Source organism: Nymphaea colorata, chromosome 6, assembly GCF_008831285.2.
Source record: "Nymphaea colorata isolate Beijing-Zhang1983 chromosome 6, ASM883128v2, whole genome shotgun sequence".
In the NCBI taxonomy this organism is placed as follows: domain Eukaryota; kingdom Viridiplantae; phylum Streptophyta; class Magnoliopsida; order Nymphaeales; family Nymphaeaceae; genus Nymphaea; species Nymphaea colorata.
This window is the reverse complement of record NC_045143.1, coordinates 6744005-6763958: the sequence shown is the minus strand read 5'-3', so window position 1 is coordinate 6763958 and position 19954 is coordinate 6744005. Positions and strand designations below refer to the sequence as shown.

Here is a 19954-nt window from a genome sequence, read left to right as displayed (position 1 = left end):
ATAGTTTTGTTATTTCTTTTCATCTCTCGACACGTTCAATTTTTAATCCGTCTATTTCCCATCCAAATAACTAAAAAGTTAGAGGTTAACTTGTCGATCAGTAGCAGGATAAAGAAAAACAAAAGAAGATGATGATCTGATTTTAAGAACACCTTAACCAATGAAAAGAAAAAAAAAATGTTTCTTCAAATGCACAAATGATTTTAAATGAAAACTGACCGTGTAAATATAATCTTCATAGACAGAAAAATGTAACAATGAAGGTAAGGAGACGTTCTTCTTGGTATGTAAAAGCCGACAAAATGGGAATACAATAACAAAATTGAGTGACGAACAGTCACTAAAAAGCACAAAAAATCCACAAAAAGACAAAAAAAAAAGTGAACAAAGGGAGAACAAAGAGCGAGAACAAGTGCAATGCTTATTTGTGCAGGTGCAGCCTATTTCACCATTCAACAATTTCAGCGGTCTAAGATAATATTTTCAAATTCTATTCTTTCCTTTGCTGAAACATTTTTTTTTTATAAATAGAATTTTTCTATAGTGCTTGGAGGTCTGCCTCGATCGGCCAGGACTTTTTTGTTCAGGCCATGCATATAAGACTGGAGACCTGCTCCAGAACAACCAGCTCGTAAAGTCTTCTCCTCGACCATCAGCAATTGTTTGTTCATACAACAAGATTATAATGTCTCTTTATGTATCTGACAAACTTCTCCTGTGCCATTGAATTGCACGACGAAGGAAAGACGCTGCTTCGTCGTCATTGGATTAATCGCAGCAGCCGTCGTGTGGAAATACAAGAAGAAACCAGCAAAAGGAGATCTTGAGCAACCAGGTAATTAATAAAGCTAGTATTTGCTATTTAATTAATTATTTCAACGAGATTCTTCATCATCAGGGGCCTCTGTGGTTAAGAAGCCATATGCATCTGCTCTGCGTTCTCCTCTAGCCTTAAGACTTTCTTTGCTGTGTTCTCCTCCTTTTTTTTTCATTAAGGCCATGTTTGATTGCGCAGGCTTGATTTGGCTGATAAATATTTGAGATCCATCCGAGGTTCTTGAAAGACAATTTCAAAATTAAGCCATCATGAAAAAGCTTTTTAGGCAATAAAACAGCCTAAGCCTTTTTTTTTCCTTTTTCGATTGATTGTCAAAAAGCAGCCTTAGGCCAGTACCAAATTGTAGGAAAAATAAGAAAAGAACACCAAGATATTTTTAATACTCGCCTCCACAAAATCCCATGTTCGATGATTGGAACAACATCTTTACTTAAATGAGTTGCACAATCATTTTTAGTTTATTTTGAGTGAAACAAACCGCAGCATGCCATTGGGTTGGAAACTAAAGTAACATAGTTAGTTGGTCGAGCAGGTGGGTGCGTCCTCAAATTGATTTTTGCGTGCATTATTTCCTCAAATATAAACAGTCCATCACCACACCCTTGTCAAACTATACCCCATTGAAGTCATGATATAACTCACGACCACAGAGGTAAGGGGAAATGGAAGGCTTTTGGGCCTCTTTTCCATGAAGTGGATTGTTAAGCCATTACCTACCCAGAAACAGCAATAAAACCGCTCTTTCATAGCTTCACAAAATTGCATTGAAGCAGGAGATGAGGGAGGTGTGGGCAACGCCCATACAGGCCCAGAAAATTTGTTTATTTTTATATTAAATTTCATAGTTGTTTTTATGAATTTACATACACGTACCTCTTAAAAACCCAAAATTATATGACTAGTGTCCCTTTGTTAAAATTTTCTGGCTTTGCAACAACTGTTGAAAGGTGCCTCTTGTTGAAATAGTTAAACCTACAACATGGACTTCTGAGTTTGCCTCAAATTTTGAGGCCAAGCAAGATCATTCTGCAAGCCATGACACAGTTTCTTAATGAAACTAGTCACTGCATTTTAACCAAAAATATTAAATACGTTAAATTGTTTTTAAACATAATTAAAAACTGACAAATGGCAGCATAAAAATGCTCATCTGATTGGTCAACCAGCAATTGGATTCTCTTTTTCTCTCTTTCTCACTTTTCAACGCTCGATGAAGGTGAACGCGATGACCGAGAAACAATGCAACAAAACCCAAAGGAGCGTCTTGCCCTTCTCCTTGTTAAAGGAACAACGATGGCTTACTCAATGGAAGTTCTAGAAGCACCGGAAAAAGTACGCAATGGAACCGCCCTGGAAAAACCAGCTTCTGAAGCTAAAGAATCAGGACGCCATGCAGCTAGCAGAGTATCAAGTACTGGAACAGATGACAGAACGCTGCTGGTGGATGCAGTTGCACGTCACTTTACCTACAATGAGATCTGGAGCATTACCGGAAACTTCAGTCAGGTCACCGGTGAAGGAGGATCTTCCACCGTCTATTTCGGCCAGCTACCAGAAGGTGGTCATTAGGTTGCTGTCAAGAAGCTGAAAGAGTCAGGCTCACAACTTGGCAACCTCCTCGCAGAGGTACTTATCTGCATCTTTGTGTGCATACAAAATTCTTCACTTGCTTTTTACAATCGTGGTGCTTGCTTGTATATTAATTGCTTCGTACAATTAAGTAATAAATGGAACTCTCTTCATGTCAGAAAAGGGGAAATTTAGTTGCCAAGAACTAATAAGTAATTATATAAATTCACATGTTATGTAATGGCCTCACCCTGGCCTGTTGCAGATAAAGATTTTGATGAGAACCATCACAAGAACTTGGTCTCATTAGTTGGCGTATGCGAAGAACAAGATGAAGTAATACTGGTGTCCTGTGTACTTGGGCAGAGGAAGCCTCTCTGAGATATTAAAAGGTATGAACTCCAGCGTTATTGTGGCTTAATTTTATCCTCTACATCTTTAAGGAACAGTATATCCAACTTCTTAATTTTCAATTAACGTTATCGCTTTATACAAAGCAGATAGGGCCAATGAGTTGACATGGAGAAGACGACTGCGGATAGCACTGGACGCTGCAATAGGTTCGTATATAGTGCTCCTTCAGCATTCCCCTGCCTTGATATTTGCGGGTTACTATCCCTTGATAAGGTAAGCCACTGCTGAACTGCAGGGTTAGAGTATCTGCATACAGGATGCAAACCAGCAGTCATTCACAGAGATATCAAGCCCGCAAATATCCTTTTGGATGAAAATCTACAAGCAAAATTAGCAGATTTGGGGTTGTCCAAGGCTGGAGCAATAGATGGAACAGAGTGTTCTGCTTATCAAACCAAAGTTGCTGGCACAATGGGATACATTGATCCTGAGTATGTCATTTACCTCCATTCCTTTTTCTCCATTTTCTCATGAGTATGAAGTTCAAGGTGTGCATTATAAAACTCCATCCACTTTCATTCAAACTTTTTGTCCATTTTTTAGCTTAATTTACTTGTATTTGTTGGGATAAAAGAGATTCGACACGAATCTACTAAATGAATTTAGCAACAAAACTATAGCCCAATCCGATTATGCAAGAAGCAACAAAACAACGACCAAGCAATCACAAATGTACAAGAAGATTTTTACATGAAAAATTCCTCAAAACAATGAGGGTAAAAACCACAGGGTATTACGACTCCAACACAATCCACTATAATCAATGATATAAGTTGTCCCACGAGGGGCTACATAAAGCCAACCCCCCAACAATAATATCTCACCAAAACTATATGAGAAAAACAAGAGAAATATCACCGATTGAATGCGGAAACCGTGGATTGAGAGGAAATGCGCCTGGCTTCCTCCTTGGAATCGAATCTTGCTCTAGCCAAATGCTCGCAACCTTCTCTTCCTCTTCTCCTTCTCTCCTTTCATCTTCTCCTTCTCTCCCCTCTTCTTCTCCTTCTCTCCTCTTGGTGTGCAGCCACAAGAGAGCTCCCCTCTCTTTTTCCCCAAAACAAAAACCTAAGAGAGAGAGACGTAAGAGGGATGGGGGCACCATCGGGTGCCCTCCCCTATTTCTTCCACCCGTCACTTAAGTGACGGGCCGGGTCGAGTCCTCTCTTGAGGCTGGACCCAACCCAACAAGCTCCCCCTCCAGCTTCAAAAGAGGAAACATACCTACAAAAATGAACAAAATTAATATACTGCCTTAAAGGCAGTCATCCCAACTAAGTCTCTACACATATCATGCTTTTCTTTAGGTAGAGACTTCGTCATCATATCTGCAGGATTATCATCTGTATGGATCTTATCAAGAACAAGCTGCTTCAACTCTAGAACATTACGTATCCAATGATACCTCACGTCTATATGCTTTGACCTTGCATGAAAAGTAGAATTCTTTCCAAGGTGAATTGCACTCTGACTGTCACAGTAAAGCACATACTCGTCTTGACTGAACTGAAGTTACTGCATGAACCTCTTCATCCATAGGAGCTCATTGCTCGCCTCTGTAGCTGCAATAAACTCTGCTTCAGTAGTAGATAATGCTACACATTTTTGAAGTCTGGATTGTCAAGAGACTGCACCACCTCCATATGTCAATAAATAGCCGGATGTAGATTTTCTCTCATCAATGTCTCCTACCATGTCTGAATCTGTATAACCAACAAGAATAGATTTTTCTGCTCCAAAACAAAGTGAAAAACTGCTAGTCCCACGAAGATATCTCAAAATCCATTTAACTGGTTCTCAGTGTTTCTTTCTTGGATTTGAGACAAACCGACTAACAACTCCAACTGAATGAGCAATATCAGATTTAGTACATACTATAGCATACATCAGACTACCTGTGACTGAGGCATAGGGAATCTTCTCCATATCTTCCTTTTCTGAATTTGTCCTTGGACTCTGCTTGGTGCTCAACTTGAAATGCGCTGCAAGAGGGGTGCTAGCAGGTTTTGCCTTGTCCATGTGAAATGTTTGAAGTACATTCTCAATGTACTTCTCCTGAGATAGCCATAGCTTCTTCGACTTCCTATCTCGCGTGATCTTCATACCCAAAATCTGACTAGCAGGTAAGACTTGCTCAACTCCTTTTTCAAGCTTGAAATTCTCGAGATACTATTGCCAACAATAAGCATGTCATCAACATAAATCAACAAAATGACAAAATCATCACCTGAGAATTTCTTCACAAAGACGCAATGATCTGAAGTAGTCTTGGTGTAGCCGTACTCCCCCATAAATGACTCGAACTTCTTGTACCACTGCTTAAGTGTCTGCTTCAGACCATATAAGTTTTTCTTTAATCTGCAAACATGGTTTTCTTTACCTTTCACCAGAAAATCTTCGGGTTGCATCATGTAAATTTCCTCATCAAGATCACCATGAAGAAAAGCTGTCTTCACATCCATCTGCTCGATCTCCAAATCAAGATTGGCTGCCAAACTAAGAACAACTCTGATAGATGACATCTTGACCACTGGTGAGAATATCTCGTCAAAGTCAACTCTTTTTCTCTAATTGAACCCCTTCACAACCAACCTAGTTTTGTATCTTGGGTTTAGAGAGTTTTCATCATGTTTCACTCTAAAAACCCATTTGTTTCTCAATGCCCTTTTGCCTTGGGGCAACTCCACAAGCTCGAAGGTGTGGTTGTCGTAAAGTGACTGTATCTCATCTTTCATGGCTTCCACCCACTTTTCCTTGTGCACATCATGCATAGCTTCTTCATAGCATTCAGGCTCACCACTGTCAGTCAACAAAATATAGTCACTTACAGGATATCTAGTTGAGGGACGTCGCTCCCTCGTGGATCTCCGCTGTCGATATACATCTGAGGAAGAACCATCCAAATTATGATCGTCACCTTCGTCATCTGAATTAAGAATATATGGCATGTCTACTTGTTCTTCACTATCATGTATCTATCCAACAGCCTCATTTGGCACTACTTTTGGAGCATTCTACAATGGAATAGGCTCCACATCAACTGGCTGATAGTTGCTATGAGAAGAATCATTTCCTGTTTTCTGAATATCCTCAATATTCTGATCTTCAGCAAACTTTTTGATTCTAACTTCGACCTCTCATCCTTTGGTATATGCACAAATGTCCTGCATCCAAATACACGTAAGTGCTCATAGGATACATCATTCCCATACCAAACTCTGTTAAGAACATCACCATCCAAAGGAACATGTGGAGACAAGTTAATCACATAAGCAGCAGTATGTAAAGCTTCACACAAAAAAGAATCAGATAACTTAGCTTCAGATAGGAGACATCTAACTCTCTCCATGAGTGTCTTATTCATCATTTCTGCCACGCCATTTAACGGAGGAGTCTTAGGTGGAGTCTTCTGGTGCCTGATGCAATGAGATCTGCAATACTCATCAAATGGACTAATATACTCTCCCCCATTATTGCTGCGAACACACTTCAGCTTTTTTCCTAATTGTCTTTCAACCAGTGCATGAAAGTCCTTAAAAATACCAAGAACTTGGTCTTTCCTCTTCAAAGAATAGACCCAAACTTTCCTGAAAAAATCATCAATAAACGTAACAAAATAAAGTGCACCACCATGTGAACTTACTTTCATCGGACTGCATACATCTATATGAACCAACTCAAGTGCTTCTGACTTTCTGGAAGGTGGATGACTTTTGAAAGAGACCCGCGTTTGCTTCCCTACAAAACAATGACTGCACTTATCAAGTTTACCCTTCTTTACATCTTGTAGAAGATTTTTCTTGATCAAGAATTGCAGTCCCTTGTCACTCATATGTCCCAGCCTCTTGTGCCACAACTCAATAGATTTCTCATCTTGTGTCACATATACCATGTCTCTGGAAATCGATGCCTGTATAGTATAAAGATTATTGCTGCATCTCTTGCCTCGAGCAATAATCAAGGAACCTCTGGTAAGCTTCCACTGGCCATCACCAAAAGTGTTGTGATACCATTCTTCATCGAGTCTTCCTGCAGAGATAAGGTTCAGATGCATGTCAAGTGCATGTCTCACATCTGTCAGCTTCAATAGAGTTCCATTCGCATTCTTTAAAATGACGTCGCCTCTACCTACAACATGAGACAAAGAACCATTACCCATTCTCGAAGTGCCAAAATCACCAGAAATATATGAAGAGAAAAAATCTTTATGGGAAGTAACATGAAGAGCTGAACCACTATCAACAAACCAACAAGTATCATCTCTGGCGACATTAACCATGTCAGCATCACAAACAATGAACATTTCATGTTGTGCAGCAGCTGCGACATTATCATCTCAGTCATTTTTCTTCTCCTGTTTCTCCTCAATTTTATTCTCCTTCTTCAGCTGGAAGCAATACTTCTTTATGTGTGGTGGCATTCCAAATTCTTATATCTTGATTTGGACTTGCTTTTGCTTTTACCTCTGCTCCTGTCACTCTTGAATTTACTCATCCCCCTATTCTCTGTGAAAAGAACCTCTGTATGAGAAGACCAAGCCTGATATTTTCTTCTCATCTCCTCATTGAGAATACCTGACTTAACAGTCTCTAAAGAAACAACCCCATTAGCTGTAGAGTTGGTAAGCGAGACTCTAAATGTCTCCCACAAATCAGGCAAAGTAGCAAACAATAATAATCCCAAAATCTCATCTTCAAATTTAACACCCAAACTGGATAATTGACTAATGACCCCTGAAAATCATTCAGAAAATCTGACACTGAACTGCCCTCCCTGAATCTCAAATTCATCAATCTTTTCAGAAGAAATAATTTACGACTTCCTGTCTTGGAGGCATAAAGATTTTCTAATTTTGTCCATAAACTATGTGCATGCTTTTCATCTTGGATATGATTATAAACATTTTCATCCACAAATTTTGGAATGAAACCACAAACTTGTTCGTGTTCAAATTCTCATTCCTCATCAGACTTAGAATCGGGCTTTTCTTTGGCAAAAACTGGGAGGTACATAGCCTTCACATATAAGAGATCTTTCATCTTATTTTTCCATAAACTATAATTAGTCCCATTTAGACTAATCATTACAGCTAGTACCAAAATCAATTTTGTTATCCACTATGTTGGCTCTGATACCACTTTGTTGGGATAAAAGAGATTCGACACGAATCTACTAAATAAATTTAGCAACAAAACTATAGCCCAATTCGATTATGCAAGAAGCAACAAAACAACGACCAAGCAATCACAAATGCACAAGAAGATTTTTACGTGGAAAACCCTTCAAAACAATGAAGGTAAAAACCACAGGGTACTACGACCCGAACACAATCCACTATAATCAATGATATAAGTTGTCCCACGAGGAGCTACACAAAGCCAACCCTCCAACAATAATATCTCACCAAAGCTATATGAGAAAAACGAGAGAAATATCACCGATTGAATGCGAAAACCGTGGAATGAGAGGAAATGCGTTTGGCTTCCTCCTTGGAATCGAATCTTGCTCTAGCCAAATGCTCGCAACCTTCTCGTCCTCTTCTCCTTCTCTCCTCTCTTCTTCTCCTTCTCTCCTCTTGGTGTGCAGCCACAAGAGAGCTCCCCTCTCTTTTTCCCCAAAACAAAAACTTAAGAGAGAGAGACGTAAGAGGGATGGGGGCCCCATCGGGTGCCCTCCCCTATTTCTCCCTCCCGTCACTTAAGTGACGGGCCGGGTCGGGTCCTTTCTTGAGGCTGGACCCTACCCAATAGTATTTACTCTTTCATTGGACTCCACATCATGCTTCCGGTGTTTACTTTCCACTATCGTATTGGCAAATCATGAAAACAACTTCTTTATACAGCATTAATAATTTGATTTTAACTTTAAAGTTTAATTGTTGTCAACTTTTTCAGCTAGCAACATTTGATCCACAAATCACAAAAACATTTTTAACGGTTGATTCTTATGTATGTTTTTGGACATAGGTGTCATGTCCACTTACTGCAGAAAAAGACTAAAAAAATGAACAGCTGGAAATATTGTATTTTTGATGAAAGGAATATATAGGCACATGATCTTTTTTAAATTCTTATGGGAATTTGTAGTTCTGATCATTTTGTCTGCGCACATTTAGTAATTGTTTTTGCTTTATTGAAAATGTATGTTCACAAGCGTATCATTGACCGGATAAAGTTAGCCTTTGAACCAACTTTTGCTTATGAGCAGGTATCTCTATACACAGACTCTCACTGAAAAGAATGGTGTCTACAGTTTCGGCATAGTTCTTTTTGAGCTCATAACAGGAAAGCCGCCCATAATGATCACTGAAACGAATGAAAAATGCCATCTCACTAAATGGGTCATTCCCATGATCATTAGAGGAGAGATAGAGAGTCTACTTGATCCATTATTGAAGGGCCAGTGTAATATCCAATCTGTTTGGGAAGTAGCTGCGATTGCAAAGGCTGCCATACAAAATCCAGCAGGCAGACCAGATATGACCCAAATTGTATCCACGCTGAGGACAGCCTTAAGGATGGAAACTTCTTCGGTGGACACGTCTCCCGTGTGCGCAATTATCACCAGGCAATCTTCTTTTTGATGAAATCCCCCTTAATCCAGTGGCGAGATAGTTCATGCTTCTCCTTCAATTGCCATCACTTCTCCCCTCTGCATCTTAGTTTCGCCATATTTCAAGCTGCGGAGTTTTATACCGCATTGAAGATGCACATCTCATTCATGGTAATCACTGTTTGGAACAACTACAAACAATCTTGTGTGTTCCTTTATTTTTCATGAAAAAAATGTGGGTGTAATTTTTTTGTTGATAGCAATTTGAAATTCTAATAGACTTTTGTTTGGCGATTCAAACATCCTACCTTTCGTACTGAATGACTGAATCTGGCGTTTCAAATTCATGGCAGTTTGAGGAACTGACACAGACTTATTGGGGACGAAATAGACGAAAAGAGGTGATCTTGGCTTACTTAACTAGGTGAGGGATCCAAACAGTGAAAGTGAAACCTGGGAAGTTTTCAGCTTCAAAAATTTCAAAAATGCTCCTATGTGAAAAGGTGGGAACATGTTAATATTGTGACATGGAAATTAAGTGCCTCCATGGCTTCTCCGGCTGACTAGTTAAAGGCCAATGCTTGGCCCATATTTCTTGTATTGCTTGGCTAGTTCTTCAATGTGGAACCGTGGAAGAAGACAACCTGAATCTGATATTAATATTTCCCATAAATCCATTAGTAGCACGGAACAAGTATTGAGTCCTTATTTTCCTCTTGTAGACAGGGGCCTGAATACTTTTTAGGGTACGCGTTATTCATAATTCATTTTTGCCCTGACCTATATTTTACCCATATTTTTCACATATAATTGGTTCCTGCGACCTTTGATATATATATATATATATATATATATATATATATATATATATATATATATATATATATATATATATATATATATATATATTTATATATATATTTGGCACTTTGGTCTTTGTGAACGTGATGCTATTTGCACTCATCAGTTGGGTAGCAATGCTCTCTGGTTTTTTAAACAAGCAAGTGGCGAAAGAACTCAGCTTCTTCACTAATACCTCTTTGAATGTCACGCGGCTTCTGAAGCTGAAAAGCAAAAGGAAAGATGTTTGGTATGCATTTGTTGTATTGCATGATTAGTCAAATCCTGGTTGGTGTCTGCTTAACTCCGACTTGACAACCAATAAAATAAAAATGATTCATGGTGACTTGCGTGTGACGAAGAGCCCAAACGACCTGCACTACGTACTTGCGAGTCGTATTGCTTAATAAATGAGTCTAGCACAGGCATGAGTTAAAAGTCGAGTTATGAACATGTCTAGTTTCAGTTACAGGACCTCCACTCGGTTAATCATCTTAGATATTTTGGTATTTAAGCCACGACAGCCCAAAGGAGGAGCAGATGGAAGCTCGGTAGAAGTTGTGACAAAGAAGGACAAGCAAAAGGAAAGAATATGACAAAAGAATGGTAAAAAGTAAAAAAAGTGAAAGCTTGAATATGACAAAGGACCCATTTATTAACAAGATAAGGGCCAAGGCACTGGAGAGGATCAAAATATTGATATGACAAGAAAGGCGGAGTCAGGAGTCAGGTAAAAGTAATAATGACCTATAATGACAATGTGAATAAAACCCTAAACCGGTGAACCGGTTTCTCAAACCAATTTATCCATTGAGTCGAGTCGAGTTTAAACGAGTTGAGTTCTTACAACTCGACTCGTTTATTGATTCAAGTTTAACTTTCAGCTCGAACTCGACTGGTTTATAAATGAGTCGAGCTCGAACCGAGCTTTTTCGAGTGAGTTCGAGTCGAGCCCGAGTTGGCTCAACTCGTTGTGCTGCCCTAGTCATTTTGCGTACATCCAACTCACTCTAAGTTCTCGCTTCCAAGTGACTGAGCGCCGGCACACACTCGGGCTAACACTATGCTGGAGGTCCCATTAGTTTTGAAAACACTTCTAATTTGACCAAGTGTCCTAGAGTCTTGGAGTCCCAGAATGTGAATGCATGGGCGTCTAATGAAAAAACGAGTGAAGATTTTGCAAGTAATAAACTAGTAGGGATGGATCAAATCAAATGGAAGGGGGACAGTTGGAAGTTAGTGTCGTTGAGGTTGGCAGAGCATGATTTTTTTTTAGGGTGGAGCCAAGATTTTTTTTTAGTGATTTTTTTTAGGGTGGAGTCAAGATTTTTTTAGGATGAAGCCAAGATTCCAACATTTTTTTCAACGAAGATTTTTTTCAGGGAGGAAGCCAAGATTTTTTTTAATTTTTTTTCAAAAACGAAACAAACGGTCCAACAAACTAAAAATTTAAAAATTTTATTTTTTTTTTTTTCAATTGGTTACGATTAGACGAGAGCCCATGGTCGTGCGGCAACTGCTCATCTGTCATTTCATTCGGTAATCCGCGTGGATGGGTGTCCTTTCATTCGGTAGTCCGTGTAGATGGGGGCAGAATACTTTTCAAAGTCTGCGCGGTACTTTTCAAAGTCTGCGCGGGACGAAGACCCACGGCTCACTTTGGTTCAGTGTGAATAATATAAACCGATGTTTCTCATTTAACAGATCATGGCTTCTCTTTCACCTGATCATGATGCTTGCGACCTCATGGAGATATAAAGGGTCTGTGAAGGAAGAAGAAGCGGAGGAGCTGGGCAATGGTGATCCATTTCAAGCAGAACCTCTTCCCGTTCTTGATCGCTGCGGCCCTTTTCGCGTCAGTGGTTGACGGCCAATATGGTGAGATACTGCCCCAGAGCTGAAATGTAGCTTGCCTGTAGTTATTTTTCCAGCCTTTTGCTTTAGAGAATTGGATGTCTTGAAATCTCAGCTGGAGCTTGTAAATTAATCTGCAAACTTTTGCGATGCATTCATGCTTGCATTACAAGTTATAATTGGTCGTGCGGCTAATTTCCAAGTTGGCAAGGGGAAGAAATCAATAGATGTTTCAAAATGATTAAGACTACTGCATGAAATTAAATTTTGTAATTTGACGTTCGGTGTTCCTTACAATCAAAACTTTTGTTCGGTTTTCGTTGTTGCTTAACAAAGACAGAGGCAGGAACACAGAGAGAGAGAGAGAGAGGTCCCACGGCGACCCTGCCTTCACGTTTTTCTGTTGAGTGGGAGCAGGAGTGCGGGTGGCCGGCAGGAGACAATGCCCCCTTCTTCTTGATGGACAGATTGGCCGGAAGACCAAGGATGGAAGGAAGGGGGTGGCTTGCAGGGGGCGTGATCCCCTCAGTTTTGAGAACTTAAAATTTACCTGTTCACATGATTTAGTTCGGCCCCCTATAAAATTTTTGAAAAAATAAGGGCTAGCACCTGTTAAAATTTTTTATCGAATAATAGTTCAAACCGTTGGGCCTCCTAAAAATGGAATCCTGGCTTCGTCCTGACATTGATCAGAACTAGATGGCCATTTATTTTTCCCTCACCATAGATTATGGAAAAAGACGTCCAGAGCTAGGGCTTGGTCCACAAAATTAACCAGATCGATCGGTTTACTTGACCTCGTCTTAACTGCAATAATCCAAATGAAGTGTGACCAGAACTTTGATCATTTGGTTCTGTAGAATTATTTTGATGTGATTTGTTCATTTGAGACTTAGTTGCTTAACCAGCTGTCGTCATTCTTGGCAGATGAAATTGCAATACCACCTGCTCAACGTTACTCTACACCTTCTCCACAGGCATTTCCAATTCAGCTTCTAGTAGGTTGTCTGGGAAGTCGACGAGAGTTACTAGGGCCTTCTTCTCCACCAACTTCTCCTGGACCAAGCAGCAGTCTGACGCCTCCACCCCCGCCAAGCAGTTTCGATGGTTCCCCTCCTCCCCCGCCAAGCAGTTTCGATGGTTCCCCTCCTCCCCCGCCAAGCAGTTTCGATGGTTCCCCTCCTCCCCCGCCAAGCAGTCCGGATGATTCGCCTCCTCCCCCGCGAAGCAGTCCTGATGATTCGCCTCCTCCCCCGCCTCTGTATTCTGTGAGATCAACGGCCAGAAATGGTGGGTTGCTTTTGCTAGCCATTCAAGTAACTATTCTTCAACGTTTAGGCTGTGCAGATAGAGGCCACCTTGAACTGCTTCCGCCATTGTTCTAAATCCGTTCTTAACGTTTTCCAAATCCGTTTACTAGTAGAAAACAGGTTGCATACTTGCATTTATCAACATTCTGGAATCCATCCACTACTTTCTCACTATCGATTTCATTTTTAGTGCGTCTCTTTCCGCCCTTTCCACCTAACGTCCAACGCTAACTTGGGCGGGTAGTATTTTTTAAGAGGTTGATTCTGGGCAGGTACACTATGTAAATGTTCCCTGCATCAAAGATTGGAGAAATTAATAGAGCACTAAAATAAGTGTTTGGTGAATCTCTTCGAACGTGAAACAGTAAGACAGTATTCCTCCACATTCAACACACAAACGGAAAAAAAAAAGTTCTCCAGCTATACGATATTTCAAAATTAAATGATTTTAAATATGCACAAAGAAGGGAGAAGAGGGTATTTTAAAACTTCCCTTTTTATAAAAATATGTATACTTTAGTCTTCTACACGTACTCCACAGGCATTACCAATTCAACTCCAAATTGGACGAGAGCAACAACTACAACCCCCTGTGCCTCCTCTCCTATTCCAAGGTTCCCCTCCGCCTCCTCCGTTCCAAGGTTCTTGTCCCCCGCCTTCTCCCTGCTCCAAAGTTTCTCGTCCCCCGCCTCCTCCCTGCTCCAAAGTTTCTCGTCCCCCGCCTCCTCCCTCGTCACAAGGTGGGTTGTTTTTCCAGCCATTCCAACTAGAAACCATTTTCGCCTTTGCTCTAAATCTGCTTTCTTAAAGTTTTCCAAATCGTTTTATTATTATTTTTTTCATCTCTCCACACATTCAATATTCAATCTGTCTATTTCCCATCCAAATAACTACAAAGTTAGAGGTTACCTTGTGTCGATCAGTAGCGGGATAAAGAAAAAAAAAATGATGATCTGATTTTAAGAACACCTTAACTGAAGAAAAGAAAAAAAAAATTCTTCAAATGCGCAAATGATTTTAAATGAAACTAACCGTACAAATATAACCTTCATAGATAGACAAATGTAACAATGAAGGTATGGTGACGTTCTTCTTCGTATGTGAACGCCGACAAAATTGGAATACAATAACAACATTGTAAAGAACACAAAAAAATCCGCAAAAAGGCAAAGAAAAAACAAGCATACAAAAAGTGAACAAAAGGCGAACAAAGAGCGAGAAGAAGAGGACAAGTTTGTGCAGGTGCGGCCGATTTCACCATTCAGAATTTCAGCGGTCTAAGATAATATTTTCAAACTCTGTTCTTTCTTTTTCTGAAACACTTTTTCTTTTTTTTTTTCTTTTTTCATAAATAGAGGTTTTCTATAGTGCCTGGAGGTCTGCCTGGATCGACCAGGACTTTTTGTTCACACCATGCTTATAAGACTGGAGCCCAGCTCCTGAGCAACCAGCTTGCACACTCTTCTCCTCGACCATCCGCAATTGTTAGTTGGTAAAACCAGATTATAATCTCTCTTTATGTATCTGACAAAATTTTCCTGTGCCATTTCAAGTGGACGGCGAAGGAACGCCGGTCGGCATCATAGTAGGGTCCGTCGTGGGTGCCATCGTTGTGATTGGATTAATTGCAGCTGCGATCGTGTGGAAGTACAAGAAGAAGCCAGCAGAAGGAGACATTGAGCAACCAGGTAATTAATTAAGCGGGTATTTACTATTTAATCAATTATTTCAACGAGATTCCTCATCATCAGGGGGTATGCATCTGCTATGCGTTCTCCTCTAGCCTTAGACTTTCTTTGGTGTGTTTTTCTTCCTTTTTTTTTATTTGATTGCGCAGATAAGTATGGCTTTGCTTGATTTATCTGATAAATATTTGAGATCCGCCCGTAGTGCTTGAAAGGCAATTTCAAAATTAAGCCATCTTGAAAAAGCTTTTTGGGCAATAAAACACAGCGTAAGCTTTTTTTTTTTCTTTTTCGATCGATGGTCAAAAAGCAGCCGCAGGCCAGTACCAAATTGCTGGAAAAATAAGAAAAAAACACCATGATATTTTTAATATTCGCCTCTACCAAGTCCCATGTTCGATGATTGGGAAAACATCTGGAAAATAAAGTAACATGGTTGGTCAAATGGGCCCTTAATTTGATTTTTGTGTGCGTTATTGCCTCAATTATAAACAATGACATCACCACATTTTAGCTGACAGGTATATTATACCCCACTGAGGTCACGATATAATTCACGGCCATCACCACCAAGGTAAAGGAAAATAGAGGGCTTTCCCGCTTTTTTTCCATGGAGTTGACTCCATTGTCAATCCCACACTTACCCAAAAACAAAAATAAAACCGTTCTTCCATAGCTTCACGAAATTACATTGAAGCAGGGGGTAGAGGGAGGTATGTGTATAGTGTGGGCAATTGACCACACATGCCCCAAAAAAATGGTTATTTTTATATTAAAATTTTATAGTTGTTTTTTGAATTTACATACAAGCATCTCTAAAACAATTTAAAATTATATAACTATTACCTCTTTATTGAAATTTTCTGTTTCCACTCAAGTAGCACTGAGCGTCTTGTTGAAATGGTTAAACCTACAACATGGACTTTTGTGTTTGCCTCAATTTTGACTCCAACCAAGATCTTTCTGCAAGCCATGACACAGTTTTAACAAAAAAATATAAATAATACGTTAAATTACTTTTAAGCATAGCCAAAAACATGGCAAATGGCATCATAAAAACGGTCATCAGATTGGTCAACTAGCAATTGGATTCTCTTTCTCTCTGTTTCTCACTTTTTCACGCCTGATGAAGGTGAACGCGATGACCGAGAAACAACGCAACAAAGCCCAAAGGAGGGTCATGCCTTTCTCCCTGTCCAAGGAACAGCGATGGCTTACTCAATGGAACCCCTAGAAGCGCCGGAAAACGTAGGCAATGGAACCGCCGTGGAAAAACCAACTTCAGAAGCTAAAGAATCAGGAAGCCATGCAGCTAGCAGAGTATCAGGTACTAGAACAGCTGACAGAACGCTGCTGGTGGATGCGGCTGCACGTCACTTTACCTACAATGAGATCTGGAGCATTACCGGAAACTTCGGTCGGGTCATCGGTGAAGGAGGGTCTTCCATCGTCTATTTCGGCCAGCTACCACAAGGTGGTCAGAAGGTTGCTGTCAAGAAGCTGAAAGAGTCAGGATCACAACTTGGCAACCTCCTTGCAGAGGTACTTATCTGCATCTTTGTGTGCATATAAAATTCTTCATTTGCTTTTTACAATCGCGGTGCTTACTTGTATATTAATTGCTTTGCACGATTAAGTAACAAAATGGAACTCTCTTCATGTCAGAAAAGGGGAGATTTAGTTGCCAAGAACTAATAAGTAATTTTATAAATTCACATGTTATGTAATTGCCTCACCCTGTTCTGTTGCAGATAAAGATTTTGATGAGAATCCACCACAAGAACTTGGTCTCATTAGTCGGCTTATGCGAAGAACAAGATGAAGTAATACTCGTGTCCGAGTACATGGCCAATGGAAGCCTCTCTGATATATTAAAAGGTATGAACTCCAGGCAGTCAGAACGTAATCAATTGTAGCAACGCAATGCGTTAATGTGTCTTAATTTTATCATTTACATCTTTAAGGAAACGTATGTCCAACTTGTTAATTTTAAATTAACGTTATCTCTTTATACAAAGCAGCTAGGGCGAGTGAGTTGACGTGGAAAAAACGACTGCAGATAGCACTGGACGCTGCAATAGGTTCGTATATAGTGCTCCCTCAGCATTTCCCTGCCTTGATATTTGCTGTTACTATCCCTTAAGTAAGGTAAGCCACTGCTGAACTGCAGGGTTAGAATATCTGCAAACCAGCGGTCATTCACAGAGATATCAAGCCCGCAAATATCCTTTTGGATGAAAATCTACACGCCAAATTAGCAGATTTTGGGTTGTCCAAGGCTGGAGGAATAGATGGAACAGAGTGTTCAGCTTATCAAACCAAAGTTGCTGGCACAATAGGATATATTGATCCCGAGTATGTCATTTTCCTCCATCTTTTTTCTCATGAGTTTAAAGTTCAAAGCGGTGCATTAGAAAATTCCATCCATTTTCGTTCAAAGCCTCGATCCATTTTTATGCTGAATTTTTCTGCATCTGCTTTTTCATTGGAGAAAAAACCATGCTTCCAGTGTTTACTTGCCACTATCCTATTGGCAAATCATCAAAACAACTTCTTTGTGCAGCATTAAGAATTTGATTTTAACTTTAAAGTTCGATTGCTCTTAACTTTTTCAGCTAGCAAAATTAGGTCCAGAAATCACAGAAACATTTTTAACGGTTGATTCTTATAGATGTTTTTGGACATAGATGTCATCTCCACGTACTCCATAAAAAGACTCGAAAGGTGAACTGGTCGAAGTATTGTACTTGTGATGGAAGGAATATATAAGCACATTGTCTTTTTTAAATTCTTATGGGAATTTGTGGTTCTGATAATTTTGTCTGTGCACATTCAGCAATTGTTTTTGCTTTGTTTCTCCATGAAAATGTATCCTCACAGGCATATCATTAACTGGATGAACTTTTGCTTATGGGCAGGTATCTCTATACACAGACTCTCACTAAAAAAAATGATGTGTACAGTTTCGGCGTAGTTCTTTTTGAGCTCATAACAGGGAAGCCGGCCATAATGATCACTGAAACGAATGAAAAATGCAATCTCACTAAATGGGTCATTCCCATGCTCATAAGGGGGGAGATGGAAAATCTACTTGATCCATTATTGAAGGGACGGTGTAACATCCAATCTGTCTGGGAAGTAGCAGCGATTGCAAGGACTGCCATACAAGATCCAGCTGGAAGACCAGATATGCCCGAAATTGTAAGCACGCTGAAGGCAGCCTTAAGGATGGAAACTTCTTCGGTGGACATGTCTCCCGTGTCTGCAATTATCACCAGGCAATCTTCTTTTGATGAAATCCCCCTTAATCCAGTGGCGAGATAGTTCATGCTTCTTCTTCAATTGTCATCGCTTCTCCGCTCTCCGTCTTTATTTCGTCATATTTCAAGCTGGGGAGCTTTATACCGCATTGAAGAAGCGCCGCTCATTCTTGGTAATGCACTGTTCGGAACAACTATGCTCTTCAAACAATCGAGTGTGTTCGTTCCTTTATTTTTCATGAGAACAATGTGGGTGCCCACCTTTCCTACTGAATCTGCCGTTTCAAATTCGTGGCAGCTTGAGGAACTGACACAGGTTTATTGGGGACGAGGTAGACAAACAGAGGTGACCTTGGCTAACTTAATTAGGTGAGGGAAACAGGGCAGACACTCCCTCTCACTTGGAAAATTGCAAATAACCACCTGGTTCACACTTAATTCTAGAAAGCCAACCTCCCTTGGTTCACCATCAAGGGTGTTTTTGTCATTTCTGCTCCACGATATTTTGGGCTTTTCCATATACTTTAAATTTGACCAATTCTAACACCTTTGTTGTGGTTTCCATTTTTATTTTATTTTTTAAAAAATGAACCAAGTAACATCTGCTTAAATAATTCAAGCTCGAGCCAAGCAATATGTGACTCGAACCCAGTTCAAGCTGGCTGAGGTGCAAAAGCTTGGCTCACTGATTGTACATTCTTAATGATAAACTCTGGAGTGATCAAGTGGCCATGAAGAGACTATGTTCACTCGTGGACCAGGAGGCTACCGGGGCTTGTAAGTGAAGAACCGGTCTAGCTGTTACAAGCAGCTGCTAGCTGCCGGTCAAGCAACTAAGTCGAGAGAGGGCAAGTACTTGAAGGTAGCTAAGCTAATAATATTTGACCTGATTACCATTAACGGCCGGTCCGGTTACCACCGTGTCCTTTCTTTTTCTCATACGCCCGTGGTACTGATAAGTCAACAAATTTTGAAAGTGAATGTGGAACAAGGTGATGAGCATTCACTCACTTTATATATATATATATATATATATACGTCAAACCAAAATTAATAAACCTTATTAAAATATTTAAAATTTATTTTAAAAAGTATTTACTTGAAATATTTACAAAAGACGGCGCAAATAATGAGCGATTAACAGTTCACCGCCTTTGTTTTCGAAAACATCAAATAACGGCTATAAGTTTTTTGATTATTCTCAAAGAACCTTTCGTCAATAGAAAAAAAAAAAACTAAAATAATCACTAAAATGACAAATTTGTTTTGTTATGTAAGCGGTCCTGACGGTCAACATCTGCATTGGCAATTTCTGGCGCGATCTGCATTGACAACCCCTGCTTTCTCTTCTGTCCTCATCTATAATCCTTTGGATCTTGCTTGTTTCTTTCTTTCTTTTTTTTTTTTAGTTTTTCAGGATTACTTTTTATGTAAGGGGGCAAGTTCGACATTTTAAGTATTGTTTTAATATTTTTAATAAGGAGCGGTTCCTTTGAGAATTAGAAAAAAAGATTTGAAAGGTTAATTATATATTAATGCCCCACCTAAATTTCTGGCTCCGTCATTAGAGAGTATAAAATATACTAATAGAATACTCTTGGTCCGTCAAGAGAGACAAAAAAAAAATGAAAA

General features: G+C 39.7%; 1 protein-coding gene and 1 pseudogene across 1 annotated transcript; both read left to right on the top strand.

Annotated features, from left to right (window-relative positions):
• The first annotated feature begins 2131 nt into the window (after positions 1–2131).
• LOC116255956 (probable leucine-rich repeat receptor-like protein kinase At2g28990) lies at positions 2132–9404 on the top strand. The gene is made up of 4 exons (XM_031632049.1): positions 2132–2396; positions 2908–2967; positions 3057–3252; positions 9029–9404. Exons 1-4 carry the CDS (start codon positions 2132–2134, stop codon positions 9402–9404), a joined length of 897 nt encoding a protein of 298 aa, XP_031487909.1.
• A 2469-nt stretch (positions 9405–11873) lies between these two features.
• Positions 11874–18868, top strand: LOC116256864 (calcium/calmodulin-regulated receptor-like kinase 1; annotated as a pseudogene).
• Positions 18869–19954: the final 1086 nt, after the last annotated feature.

What these genes read in the sequence shown, in the direction of transcription:
- LOC116255956 (XM_031632049.1), top strand. Translation starts at nt 2,132, where the DNA reads ATGGCTTACTCAATGGAAGTTCTAGAAGCACCGGAAAAAGTACGCAAT. An exon ending in TTTCGGCCAGCTACCAGAAG is followed by an intron (nt 2,397 to 2,907) that starts GTGGTCATTAGG and finishes TATACAAAGCAG; the next exon opens with ATAGGGCCAATGAGTTGACA. An exon ending in ATGGGATACATTGATCCTGA is followed by an intron (nt 3,253 to 9,028) that starts GTATGTCATTTA and finishes GCTTATGAGCAG; the next exon opens with GTATCTCTATACACAGACTC.